Source organism: Rosa rugosa, chromosome 6 (genome assembly GCF_958449725.1).
Source record: "Rosa rugosa chromosome 6, drRosRugo1.1, whole genome shotgun sequence".
Taxonomy (NCBI): Eukaryota; Viridiplantae; Streptophyta; class Magnoliopsida; order Rosales; family Rosaceae; genus Rosa; species Rosa rugosa.
Genome location: NC_084825.1, coordinates 1,492,342 through 1,507,339, shown reverse-complemented (window position 1 = coordinate 1,507,339; position 14,998 = coordinate 1,492,342). Strand labels below are relative to the sequence as shown.

General features: G+C 40.5%; 1 protein-coding gene, 1 long non-coding RNA gene and 1 pseudogene across 2 annotated transcripts; 1 reads left to right on the top strand and 2 right to left on the bottom strand.

Moving 5' to 3' along the window:
- Positions 1-2,979: 2,979 nt before the first annotated feature.
- On the bottom strand, positions 2,980-5,589 carry LOC133714505 (allantoate deiminase 2-like; annotated as a pseudogene).
- Positions 5,590-7,671: 2,082 nt separating this feature from the next.
- LOC133714504 (uncharacterized) lies at positions 7,672-8,339 on the top strand (the record flags this gene model as incomplete). Its single annotated transcript, XM_062140622.1, has 1 exon — positions 7,672-8,339. A coding segment is annotated over one exon (591 nt), but the record flags the coding sequence as incomplete, so codon positions are not given.
- Positions 8,340-10,143: 1,804 nt separating this feature from the next.
- On the bottom strand, positions 10,144-10,650 carry LOC133718825 (uncharacterized). Its single transcript, XR_009850602.1, has 3 exons — positions 10,498-10,650; positions 10,338-10,400; positions 10,144-10,227 (listed from the first exon to the last, which is right to left on the bottom strand). It is a non-coding gene; the product is annotated as an uncharacterized LOC133718825 (long non-coding RNA).
- Positions 10,651-14,998: the final 4,348 nt, after the last annotated feature.

Below are 14,998 nucleotides of genomic sequence, written 5' to 3'. Positions count from 1 at the left end.
TGTACTTGACAAAAGAATTGTCACATACAAGACCCATCATTCGTCACATACTAGATTATGTAAAACAACAGAGACAGATTTGCTGGAGAGATAATTGCTCTATTGATCTGTAGCACATATATACAATAATACAGCTTGATTCTAGGATACAAAACAGAAAGCTATTCTAGCCCTATTGATCTGTTAATGTGTTAAATGTTGACAGTTATACAAGATGCTAATTTTGTTCTACTTTCCAACACTCCCCCTCAAGTTGGAGAGTGGATATCCTGCACACCCAACTTGCGAATCATAAGCTCGAAGTCCTCCTTGCCAAGAGCTTTAGTTAGAACATCAGCCAGTTGATTTCCAGAACTCACAAATCGTGTCTCCACTGAACCATCTTGAATCTTATCCCTGATATAGTGACAATCCATTTCTATATGCCTTGTACGTTCATGAAACACTGGATTTGCTGCTATATGTAAAGCAGTCTTGTTGTCACAATAGAGCAATGTCGTTTCCTGGTGTAAAATCCCCAAGTCTTGAAGCAAATAACGTAGCCAAGTTAATTCACAGCAAGCTCCTGTCATAGCACGATACTCTGCTTCAGCTGAAGAAAGAGAGACTGTTTTCTGACGTTTTGACTTCCATGAAATTAAAGAAGGCCCTAGGAACACACAATACCCTGTAGTAGACCTTCTTTTAAGTGGACATCCTGCCCAATCTGAGTCACAAAAAGCTCGTAGCCGAAGATCACTATTTGAGGAAAAGAACAAGCCTTGACCAGGAGCTGACTTGAGGTAGCGTACTACTCGCAAAGCTGTCTCCCAATGAGCTTTTTGAGGCTGATGCATAAACCTGCTTAATATATGAACAGGATATGTAATATCTGGCCTTGACACTGTGAGATAAATCAATCTTCCAACCAAACGCCTATACTTCTCTGGATCTTTGAGTAACTCAGTCTTATCTGACAACTTTAATCCACGTTCCATGGGTGTGTCAACAGGAGCAGCACCCAATAATCCTGCATCTTTTATAATTTCTAACGCATACTTGCGCTGACAAATAAATATCCCTTTCTTAGATGCTGACACCTCAATGCCAAGAAAATACTTTAAACTGCCAAGATCTTTCAAACGGAATGTTTTATGCAAGAATTTCTTGACATCATCTATACTCACAGGATCATTGCCAGTAATTAATATATCATCAACATATATCAATAAGACTGTAAAAGACTTGCCTTGCCTCCTGGTAAAAAGAGAGTAGTCTGCTCTAGATTGCACAAAGCCAGCTGACCGAATAACTTCTGAAAATCTAGAAAACCACTGCCTTGAAGCCTGTTTCAGACCGTACAAGGATTTATGCAACCGACAAACCAAATGCTCCTCCCCCTGTCTCCGGAGCCCAGGCGGTGGAGACATATAAATTTCTTCATCCAGGTTGCCATGGAGAAAGGCATTGTTGACATCGAGTTGAGACAGGGACCAACCACGAGACGCAGCGAAGGCAAGGAGACAACGGACTGTAACAATTTTAGCAGTAGGAAAGAAGGTGTCCTGATAGTCAACACCTGCTAATTGCGTGAAGCCTTTGGCTACCAACCTGGCCTTGTATCGTTCAATCGAACCATCAGACTTGTGCTTGACCTTGTAAACCCACCTACAACCAATAGGGATCTTTCCCAGGGGGCAACGTGGTAAGGGTCCAGGTACCGTTGGCCTTCAAGGCCTCCAATTCGGAGCGCATGGCATCCCTCCACTCCGGAACAGTAGCCGCCTCAGAATAAAAGGTCGGTTCATGGACGACACTGAGCTGAGCAACAAAAGAGGAGTAGGCAGGAGTGTAACGATGATAAGAGACATAATTTGCCAATGGATACCGCGTACCTTTGGAAGGACCTGGCGGGAAGGAGGGCGATTGGTAAGTGCAAGCATTGGATTGAGGCTTGGAGAAGTCGATGTTGGCGAACCGAGCCGGCGGCGCAGTGGAGCGGGTGGAGCGACGGAGCGGTGGTGGGCCTGGAGGAGGCGGGTCTGAAATAGAGGCGGGTGGAGGTGAGGGAGGAGGAGACAGAGAAGATGGTGGGGATGGGGACCATCCTGGCACCGGGGACGATAGGGGGGTAGGAACAGGGGTGGAGAAGGACGAAGAAGGTGGGACAAGGGGCGGTGGGGCAGGCGGCTTGGGTCGCCGGGAATACTGACGAAGAGGCTCTGAGGGCCGGACGGGAGGAGGAAGCGGAGGTGGTGGCGGTACAGAGAAAGCGCCAAGATCGGCGTCTATGGCAGGACGGGAAGGTTGGGAAGAAGAAGGACGCGTGGGAGGGACCTGGGAGTCAAAATCGGTGTCTAAATTAGTGAGAAGTGGAATTGGGCCTGGGTCATGGGCCAACGGGGCAGAAGGAAGAGTGGGCTGAGTGGAGGTATAAGGAAACACATCTTCATGAAATCTAACATCTCGACTGGTAAAAACTTTGTTAGTCGATAAGTTAAACAGTTTGAAGGCTTTTTGACCCACCGGGTAACCAATGAAAATGGAAGGAATTGCTCGGGTGTCAAATTTATGAGTAGGGTGCACATTTGTGGCATAAGCTAAGCATCCAAAAACCCGAAGATGAGAAAAAGAAGGTGGTGTTGAGTAAAGAAGCTCAAAAGGAGTTTTGTAAGAAAGGATGGGTGAGGGCAACCGATTAATTATGGACAGCTGTGAGAACACACTCCCCCCAAAATTGTGGAGGAAGATGAGCCTGAAATTTTAAAGCACGAGCTCTGATACCATGTAAAACAACAGAGACAGATTTGCTGGAGAGATAATTGCTCTATTGATCTGTAACACATATATACAATAATACAGCTTGATTCTAGGAAACAAAACAGAAAGCTGTTCTAGCCCTATTAATGTCTAATAATATAGAATCAATGTGATGATAAAGAGTTAATGTGTTAAATGTTGACAGTTATACAAGATGCTAATTTTGCTCTACTTTCCAACAGATTATTGAGATTTCTCCTATATATACAGTAATGTCGAAAAAAATGTTCCAATCTAGAGCTGAGTCTCTATGAATGCCAGGATTGCCAAACCAGATGCCCAAACATCATCATCTGATACATGTTCTTCAGGGAAGTGACTTATGCCTCCTCGATAGCGGACAAAAAGCATACCCACCTGTTCATATTTTTGGAGACTAGAATTATACACCACAGGAAATAACACAAACAATAACATATGGTTCATGATTCATCTTGCAAATTAAAGATAACAAACCTTAGTTAAATGAGACAGAGCCATTGCATCATGTCCTGCTCCACTCATTAATACAGGTACTTCATCCTGAACAGAACCTGTCATTCTCTTAAGCCCAAGATAAGCTGCTGACTTCAGCTTCGAAGTCAGCTCAGAATCACAAATGACTGCATTTGCATCATGCTGAAAAGGTTCAAAGCATGTAAGGTTACTGTCATACTTGTTAAGCTACCAGCAAATGATTGACTAGGACATGCAAAGTTCCACACCTTACGATCAATTGTGCACGAAACTGAACGCCTATCACATATTTGATACAATCGGTTAGATACTTCACATACAACAGCTTCACGTCCCATGTCATCAATTGCACGTAAATCTACTGTGAATGTTACCTAAAATCAAGAAGATCATTTTCATTACCCGATTTAGCATTTAATATCAAATTTAGCAATGTCAAGAGATAAACTTCTTGCCTGTCCTGGAATAACATTACTTGCACTTGGCCAAGTCGATATCTCACCAACAGTACAAACGAGTAAGTTGAAAGTGATTCTAATGAGTAACTTTTGCATTGACCATCAAAAGACAGAAAATCTTGAGGATGCTTACATAGGCTTTCTAACAATACAATGGCTTATGCAGCAGCAGCCATAGGGTCATGACGCATGGACATTGGAACTGTTCCAGCATGCCCCTGGGAACCTCTCATTGTAACCTACAATGTTTATGTATATTGGACGGCTCAGCCGAAATAAAAGTATAATATAATGCCATTGTAATTTACTACTTTATACATCAACATCTGTATGATGAAATACAATCTATAATAGAAGCTTTTGTATTCAACTTCTTGGTTCTCTCATGAAATTATACAGAAATTTTCCCTTATGAGACGTGTAGTTTCTCATAAAGATGTTGTTCCACTTTTTCCAGGACCTAAAAATCAATATTAGTCCCTTTTTGAATCCTCATGAGTTCCAGACTTATATGTGTAGTTGCATAGTACAATTCTCAACTACGGAAATTTTTCTTGTTTGTATGATTAAATGAAACATAATTTAGACATGCACCTATGAAAATCTGAAACACTTTTGATACCTTTAGTCTTGTCTGTCCAGCTATGCCTTTAACAACTCCTAGAGGAAAACCAACCCATTCCAGTACAGACCCTTGTTCAATGTGAATCTACAACATGAAACAATCAGCAGAGTTTGCGGTCAGAGCACTAGAAGAACCTATAACATGCATCCATTTTATTGCTGTTTCCACAGAGAATATTCTAATACAGGTTATCAACAGAACCAGCGGAGGGCATTATACCTTAACATAACCCCAAACTGACTTTGGGTCATATCTGAGCTGCTGCAAGTGCGCTCCTCTGTAACTTCAATGGAGTTTTTCTTAAGAGCATCTTGAATTGTCACACCACTGAACAAGGACTATAATCATAAATTAATTGATAAAGAATAGTGTTACAAATAGATATAAATTAGGATTTATTCGAGGAAACCTTTTATCAGTTATTTGCAGTGCTGAAACTGGTAAAATTCCAGCTATAGCAGCACTTCCTATGAATGTAGACTGAAACCTTACTCCTTCATCACTAAATGCTATTACCTACAGATGTTGAGCAAAAGCAACATGATATTAGTAGTTAGAATTCTAGCAGAGCCACCAAACAGTAATTTCTGCATACAGTGGAAGAGATTTAGTGAAATGTTTCTTGTGAAGTAGTCAATGATACTTTTGAATGAGCCAATGATATGTGTCACACCCCAAACCCGGGGTATGACTTAAGGGGTTCTCAAGCAAGAGAAATTCAGAAAAGACCAAATATGACACAACTTAATATGTAACCTTTAGGCAGGAACAGTTCGGCTTTGAGGATTTACGAAAAATTCATTGTGTGCAGAAATGACTTGAAATTTTCCAGAATGAAAGCTGACACAACAAGGTATAACATACTAAAATTTCAAGCTAATCAGAGTTCGAGAAGTAAGGAAAATGATGGATGCAAATAGACTGAACTGTCAGGTTTCAGAAGAACATAGCAGCAGTAAAGGCAACTTAGAAAATTCACCAAAAATTCACTGAGTGTCCAAAAGACAATAAAATTTCCAGATCAATTGTTAACTGGCAGAACAGAAACATACCAAAATTTCACGACATTTAGAGATCAGTAAGTACGGTATCACAGAGCTCGAAGTTAACAGATCAGTAGCTTTCTCAGAAATTCAGCAAAGCTGTTTTTGATCTCAATATGAAGTTTTAAATCTAAAAGTTGGTTTATTTTGGTAAAAATTACTTTGTGAGAAACCTTGAAGGGTATACTTTGATACAGTTGAGTTTCATAAGAGAGCAAACCTTGTAGAGGACTCAAACAACGGAAGGGAAAAAGAAGCTGCAAACTAACGAAATTTCTGAAAACTACACTTGAACTTATAACTTGATAGGCACAACAAAAGACAAGCTTACAAACGTAATGTATAGCTACTGGACACCAAAGATACGTAGGATTACAACAAGGTTACAATGAACATTACAACCCCATTTGGTTGTTCACATCCCAGGTAAGTAGAACCTAAAGCTTCCTCAAGTAGGTACCAGTGATATTAAGTCAAAAGTACGTACAGCAACCTAGCCTTCGCAAGAACTTCTCAAATTATGAACAAAGTTCACCCACAATCTCTCCTAGTCAAGAGGATTCTCCACGTAGCAATGCCACCAAAAATTAGCTTTACAAATAGAGTGAGCCACCTGAAAAGGTTTTGAGGAAGACGGGGTGAGCATAAACGATGCCCAGTAGGGGTTTTAAAAATCGTTTTCGAAATCGCATTTGTCTCAAAAATCATTCTATGCCTTCTTGAAACGACTTTAAAAGAAGCTCACTTTGAACATGAAAATATCAACAATTTCTCAAACCACATAAACATCATATAGCTGAAAACTATAAGAGATTGCCACAAGGCATGAAAGAGTTTCTCAGACAATAGCAGAAACTAAAATTCAATGAAAAACAACTCTCTAACTTTCCAAATCAAAACAGAAAGTCATTTCGTAAAATCAACAATTGGAAGGGAGTGTAGCATACCTTATCGTACCTTATCATACATTCATAACTCATCGCACCTACGCCCTCGCAAGGGGCTTCCCCGGGGAATTTGGGTCATTGTGCCCATAACAATTCAAAGCTCACGGGTCATTATGCCCGAGCATTCACAATCATCATCCAAGCTACATACTCACCACTTCCAAAACTCAAACATGCAACTATAATTTGGATTCAGAAACATAACTTTACTAGTTTTTAAATCTTCAAACTTGAAGAAGCAAATAAGTTGTTGCATGCAACTTTGGAGTATGAAAACAGAGCATGCAATTGCATCTGATTAACAAAGAAGCAAGCTGGGCACTGCAAGCATAAATCGCAAAATAAAGTACCCCCCTTTTTTTTTTTCCTTTTCTTTTACTCAAAATCGAAACATGGAAAAACATGCAGTTGGTCCAAGGGACCAAGTGATCAATGCATTCAAACAATGAAAGTACGGAGTTTAACGAAATCACCAAATGAATTTCCTTTAAGAGAATCATAACCCAAATAGCTTAAAAACAATTTTTCCCCTACCTCAAGCTTATCAGGTGGTTTAGCAGACAAGTACTATCCCAACTTCCCATTTACTACAATATATACTATAAGAAAATATTATTTGATAAGGGTGAAACTGAAACCACTATCCATAAAATGATACAAGATTGTAAATGACCTAATACAGAAAAACCCAGAAATGACAATAGGATGAACTTTTGAAAAGTGAATGTAAGAATCAAGAAAAGGAAGTATGTTTGAATTGAAAGAGAAAGAGTCTGTCATACCTTATTGTTTCAGATGTTACCTTTCTTGCAAGCTTCTTCTGTTTCAACTTGTGTTTCTCTTCTGCTCTTGCAGTATCACATTGAGGTCAATGTGGGTTATTGAATTGATTTGGGCCGGGCCTCTTCATTTGTGGGTCATATAAAGTCTCACCAGTTATTAACAACTCTCCAACACACTCTCTATCAATCAAACCAAAATAACCTTGTCATCTCATCTCTCTCAATTTTTGGTTCTTCAACAATGGCTGCCGTCTTCATCTCTCGCAGATTCAGCTCAAAGCTCGTAAGACCCTCTCACTCTTCTTCATCGTTCTCCACCATATCCTCCACCTACTTCATCACCCAAAAGCTCCAAAACCCTACTCCTAAACCCTTCACTCACTCGTCCAATTCCACTTTTTCACAAACACCCTCAAACCCTTTCATATCTACTTCAAACCCCAACTCCATTTTCAAAGACTACAAAGGAACAGCACCAAATCTAAAACCCTTTGATGAAAAATCCACTAAAGGCTTGGCCTTTGATCCATCTTTGTCTTCTTCGATTCTTGATCCAAAACCCAACAATTTCAATCTGGTTTTACCCAATTGAACACTCCCAGATTTAAATGGCCGTCGGGTAATAGACCCAGATTTCTTTCAACCTCCGGTTCATCAGAACCTGAGAAACCCCAAAACCCAAGTCAGTACCCAAGTCAAAACCCAAATTTCAAGCACCAAGAAATCGAAGGACCGACTGTGGAGCGAGACCTCTCTGATTTGGGCAATGAGACCCGAACAGTCCTTGAAGTGATGGCCAAGAACATGTATAGTCTGAGCAGGACTGTGGCTGTTCTGGGTTTGGTTCAGCTCGGCCTTGGAGCTTACATTTCATACATGACTCGGTCTTCGCCAATACCCGAAGTATCAATTCAGAGCTTTTTGGCATTCGGGTTTCCCTTCTCTTTGGCGTTCATGTTGAGGCAGTCTCTGAAGCCAATCTACTTCTTTAAGAAGATGGAGGAGCAAGGTAGGCTGCAGATTCTGACTCTTGCTCTTCAGGTTGCTAAGAATTTAAATGTTTTCTTCATTCGGGTTCGTGGGGTGTCTGTCTTGTGTATTGCTGGTTTGTCTGCTGGAGTTTTGTTCCAGCTTGCTTACAAGTTGACTTGATTTTTGTATGAGATTGTTTTCATGACTTGTGATATGATTAATATGAACCTATATATCATATGGAGATTGACATTGCATATTGTCTGGATGCTTTTGGCTACTTGGCATTTCAATTTTAATGTTTCTTCACTTTGCTAACAAATTTGGAAATGGCAAAGCTATGGTGATTACTTTACTAGGAAAAGCCTCACATATTTGGACTGTCTTGTTAAATTCTTGTAAGAACTGTTTAGGCAGTGTACCGCAAAACATAGGCCAAAAGGAATGCACAAAACACAGTTGAGAAGTGGATTGAATATATTTGAGAACATTGCGGAGCTGTTCCGGAACATATTTGAGATCAAGTTCTGTCCTTCACAAAAGAAGGCAATACATGAGCAAGAACAAAACGAAATGCAAGAAACTAATGATTATAACCCAAGAACTCAAGAAGTACGTCTGTCTTTATATAATAAAGAGAAAATCTCACAAACAGTACCTGACATATCGGCCACTAATAACTTTCGTACCTCAAGTTCAAAAAATATCAGATTGGTACCTGAACTTCTGACCCCGACCCAATATCAATACCTGGAAACAGTAAAATCGTTAACGGAGTTAATTTTTGAAGGGTAAATCTGTCATTTCACTGTTCATCATCTCCAAAACTCTCCCCTCTCTCTGCAATACCAGATTTCTTCTTCTTCTTCTTCTTCATACCTCATCACCACTATCAACCAACCTTTCACTTCTTCAATAGCCACCGTCCCATCCACCACCAACTCCTCTCACCTCTCCTTTGGTCGATTTGGGTTTGTGTGTGTGAGGTATGAAGAAGATAATGAAAAATCTGGGTTTGCAGAGAAAGAGGGGAGAGTTTTGGAGATGATGAACAGTGAAATGACAGATTTACCCTTCAAAAATTAACCCCGTTAACGATTTTATTGTTCCCAGGTATTGATATTGGGTCGGGGTCAGAAGTTCAGGTACTAATCTGATATTTTTTGAACTTGAGGTACGAAAGTTATTAGTGGCTTGAAGTTCAGGTACTGTTTGTGAGTTTTTCCCTATAATAAATGAAGGAATATTTTGATTCTCCAGTTAAAAAGAATCACTTTGGATAAGTCCAGAAAAGTAAAATAAAAAAGACAGTAAAAAACATATGGTGTTTCTTATTTTAGTAATGAAAAACATATAACATTATGTTTATCATCCATATGTACATCGGTCTCTCCTCCCCCTGGTTTTGTGAAACCACAGAAGACTACCCAAAATATCTCGTAGTTGATGAACTAGCAGCTTATGACCGATAACAGTTGGACCAGCATTTTTGGTACTTTCCCAAAAATTCCGTCCTAGCTCTATAAGCATGTGAAGGTAGAATCTATGTCAAATGCTAGTATGCAGGCTGCTTTCTAGAGACTCAACATTGCCCACTTCTTAAGTAAATAGCTTTCAAGTTGTACACAGAAATTCCTGCACAATCAAGGAGATGCCAGCATTTTCTGAATCGATCATCTTGAACAGCAACTCAATATATTCCACGGCAGTTTCGCCATCAGAAGGCTCCATTAGAAAGACAATTTCTCTAACTTCCATGCTGCTTTACTCCTTCAAGGGTCTACAATGAAAAGCTAAATACATCAGAACATTTTCAAACTAACTTCAACGATATCAAGTCATACGCTGTTGAAACACTATACTCTGGATCTAAGTAGATGATGCAGGAGAAAGTTCTAATTTTGTAGCAAAAATGCAAACAGCAATGAGAGATAGGAAAGAACTTATCCTCACTTGCCCTACATATCTTCTGTTTTTTTTTCTTATGGGAGTCTGAGTCCTGATCGACTGTTGAGTCTCCTGAATCCTGACCCTTTATAACCCACATTCGGGTAGAAACGTACAAATCAAATATTGACCTCCAAGCTGTTGTCGTTGTAAAATACTGCCCTAGTTTGCAGAACTCATGAAGGTAAAAAGGTTTTACTGCATTCATCAAAAATAAATTAATACAAAGTTTTACAAATGTAAATGCATTTGCCCTGATGGAACAGCTGTCACAATTCACAACATACAAAGAAGTTCAGCAAATGTACCTGATTAATATTGATTTCTGCAGCTACAATGGCAATGAAGTGCACCAAGCTCTGAAAACATGTCTGAAAATGGAGAAGATATAGTATCTATCAGGTAATATATAATAGCAAGGAACTTTCTTGCGTCGAATAATCTTGATTTCTCTAGAATTGGAATTACCTGCTGGAAGGGAATATTACAATTTCAGATTCTAACTGTTTTCTCTTGTATCAGTTGTAATCACGGAGCTTGAATTCTCTTGTCTCCCAACCATATGAAAGGGATGTGGGCTATGGAGCGCCAATACTGACCTTTACCTGGTTTGCATCTCACTTCTAGAATCTAGCAGTGGACAGTGACGGATACTAAGTTGTGTCAGTGAAAGAAGCCTGCCCTCATCTGGAATGGACAGTAGCTTGGGGCAACTCCAGATATAGAGTCTTTTAAGAGATGTGAGGGACTGAAACCCTTTGCTGGGTAGATACTTGAGATTCGGAAAGTCTTCGATTATGAGCTTAATGAGAGATTTGGGAAGCACCATCTCTTTCTTGGGTGGAAAGGAAACCAGTTCCGGATCTTCACCACTGATCCACAACTCTCTAAGAGATGTGAGTCTGTGCAAGCCGCATTCAAAGAGTGGTGAGATTCAGAACTTTAAGAGACTGAAGGTTAGGAGGCAACCCTTCTTCTAGGAAGGAAGTGAAACCTTCACAATAGGGGATTCTTAATATCTCAAGAGAGTTGAGGTTGTGCATGCCTTTGGGTAAGGCCTCCAATTTCTCACAACTGGTGATCTCAAACTCTCTCAAGTTGAAAGGACTTCTTGGGAACCCTCCTGTCGGGAAGGAAACAAGACTTCTACAACCGTAAATACTCAACTTCTGAAGATTGGAGAGGTGGTAAAGACCTTCTGGTAAACATTGGAGATTTGAGCAATACCAGATGTGAATGTACTCGAGAGAAATGTTATCATGTAATGTATCAGCTATTGACTCCAGTTGTCTGCAAGTATGTATCTGAAGGTGTTTAAGCGCCCTAGGTAGCTTGACTCTGGATGATAGAGATATCAAAGATGGACAGTTCCATATGCTCAAATACTCGAGACAGGATTCCTCATCCTGAATCAAACAAGGAGAAGAAGATGAAGAGCTCCCTATCGCCTCCTCATCCTCCACCAATGATTTCAAATTTTGGCATCTATTTATCTCTATTCTCTTTAGACTTGGCGGTATCTGATATCTTGCAAAATAAGTAAGAGAATCGCAACCTCGAATCTTTATATCTTTAAGAGAAGGTGGCAAACTAGCCAATGGAAAAGAAACTAGGCTTGGCCACTTATCAATGTGAAGCTCTTGTAGTAAGCTGAGGTGATGCAATTGAACAAGATGTGAGTTACCTTCAATGCTCAGATGACGAAGTGACATAAGGTTTTGCAGAAATCCATCCTCATTCGGCAAAGAACATGTCAGCTCCTGACCGCCAGTTATCTCCAAATCTAATAACTGAAAGTCAACCACACTTCTGTATACAACCCCTTTGCAATAGCGGATGCATAATACGGAAAGTTCTTTATAGTGGGCAATTTAAACCACCAGTTGGTCACATTCACGAACCATAAGCTCTACCACACCCTCCAGTTTGGGGCATGCATAAATGGAAAGCTTTTCCAGGCAAGGAAAATCTATAGTTCCCTGATGTCGTTCAAGAGGAAAATCTATTTTGTAATGTATGAAACATAGATATTTCATTATTATCGTTACGTATAAGGTACCTGCAAGCAATAAATAAATCGAGTGTAGGATGCCAACATTTTACCCTTATTGTTCTCTTTTCTCTCTGTTTCAGAAAGAGTGAGCTCATTTCTATATGATCCCCTCAATTCTTTTCCTAAATTACTAAGATGTTCCTATCTAGTCATCTAGAGCTGAATCTCCATGAATGCTAGGATTTCCAAACTGCCGCCTCGACTCTGTTCAAATTTTTGGAGACCCTGAATTATACAAAAAAGACGAACAATAAGATGGATTTCAATATTCAGCTTGCAAAGTAAGGATAACAAATCTTAAATCTGCAGATTTGGGTTTTTCTCTGTTTCGTTTGTCTAGTATTTTATTTTTCTAAGGCCTTTCCTTAGAAAACACTCGAAACCTTGTGGGTGGTCGCGCCTAAAGATGAACCGAGCGTGAATTGCTGAATCAAATTGGTCGTGCGTTCGACTCTTGGAAGCCGCGGTGTGGTTTTAGTTTAAATTGGAAGTTTCTAATCGACAAAAATACTTACTGGATGAATTTCAAAATCCGACAAATGTGGGGCCACTCTTTCGCCAATTATCTAAACTAGCCCAAACACTCAACTATGTTTTCCCACAATTTGCTCTATTAAAAAAAAACACAATTTGCTCTCCAATGTCCAATGTATAAAAAGAAAAAAAGACACAGTTTCAACCGCATAATGAAAATATTTCTTTCACACTAACGTACCAATTGAAAAAGGTTAATAATAAGTATTCACTAGTGTGAGATTTTGTGTTTTTTTTTTCTTTTTCTTTTGAAAGAAAAAAAGAAACATATGAAATTTTATCTTTGTCATGGATATTGTCTTGGACATTATCTAGAATGTCTTGGTGAAGCTTTTAACACCAAATCTAAAACCTCTATTTATAGTAGTGGAGGTATATGCAGATTTTCAGTGTACATGAACAATGGTAACTCTGTTTGATTTACTTCAAATCCAGTAAAAAATGAAATTAAATCTCCTTGAGCTCTATTTTTTTTTTTTGAATAGGATTTGATGTTATTAGATATCAAAGCCATGAAAACAGACCAGAGTCTAACAGAACTTACATAAGAAAACCGGGACAAAACCGGATAACCTATCTAAGCCACTCTAAACTCATTAAAATCTAAAGGGACGCTCGCTGAACAGCAAACCTAAACTAAGCAAGAGTAGTCTCGCTCTCTAAGGAAGAAATATTCATCTAGTCTAATCTGCCAATCACGCAATTGTGGTACAAATATCAACTAGAAACGTCTTAGAAAAGCCTATAGAAATTACCCCTACTTCAAAAGGCTTGAGTCCAGAATGTCTAAAAGCCGAGATAGCTTAAGAGAGCGCTAGTGCCTTCCCCTTAGGGTTGGAACCGACACCATCCTCAGCCTCCTCAGTAGCCAACAACCTCAGAAACAGGTTGCTCCTTGGGCTATTCTTGAAGGTCTGCAGCCCTTCTCTAAAGTTGAGCCCCCCACAAAGAGGCCCAGTCATCAGTAATGGCCCATTGAAAGCAGCCCCAAGAAACTTCAGCCCAGAAGCCCAAATCAGCTCGGTCAAAGTCAACCCAAGTTCAAAACTAGGGTTTGCCGCCGGTTTTTTCGGATCTTCCCCGCAGCTTGCCGCCGCAGTCATCAGCGCTGCCAGACTAGTCCCGGCCAACCTGCGCCCAGATCCGACCACCGCCAACGCCATCTTGGCCTTTCTACCACCGTCGCAGAACGCTGGAAATCTGCAGCACCACAACCTAACTCGGGTGCATCCCCGCTCGACTCCAACACCGGCGTCTCCATTCACCTCGACCTGACCCCCAATGTGGTCAATCGAAGCCGGCCCACGACGCAGAGCCTGAGCGTAGCGAAAGCTGCAACCGCCGACGACATGATTCGATAGCCCACGTCGAGAAACACCACCCTCAACCGAGAATCTCCTCAGCCGGAGTCTTTGAGAAACTTGATCGTGATCCCAGCGCCGGTGCAGAAGTGACCACGGTCTCTCCACAACCGGGCCGCCGCCATCTTGCTCCTGCATGGTCTGGAGAGCACGAGACTCCCCGCCGTCATCACGAAATCGGAATTTCGCCCTACCGGGTCGCTCCGCAAGTTTCGGAGGCCCTCTCTCCATCTAGAGATCTTATTCTCCTTGAGCTCTAGGCTTTGAAGTGTAAGGTTATTACTTGGGGGCTTGTTTCCGGTCTGTGGCTGGCTTCTTGTAATATTTACTTCAATGATCAATGAAAAGGTGTTCACGTTTCTATTTTTTTTTTTTTTTAAAGGTATATATATAGCAAGGATTTGAAGAGGAAAATGCGGACAAACACGTGTCAGCCAGTCAATCAACTTCATTTCCATGTGGGTTCCACCCACATCTCCTCCTCTGTCTCTAACTCTAATCTAGTTTTCTAAGACTGAATCTTGCTCCTAATCTCGATCCTTCTCTGTCTCTCCAATCTCCAAATCCATAAACAAAAACATATTGAATAGAAAGTGTAAATCTTGAAATGGGCAAGGCCTCAGTAATATACATCACCATAGCACTTTTTAGTGTTGCTACTCATCTCCCATTCCCCAAAGAAACCCGCCACCGCCACCGCCACAAGCTCCGCTCTAACTTCACTCTTTCCTTCCCTCCACCATTCTCACAATCCCATCCCCTTTGACCCTCTCATCCTCTCTAATCATCATCGTTGCCAGCGAAAACACCATCCCCAACAAAATCTTCTGGGTATCTTTTCAAAAATTGTGTCGCTGCATACCCCAATCCTCGACGCTGTTCCATTCAAAATTTACACCATACAACATTCAATTAACAAAATCCGTAATCAAAGCCAGAATATTAACCTACTTATAATCCCATTAGCCATTATAACAAAGTGGTCAGGTACCCAGGTTAATTCTCCGACCCGTTTCGAAAA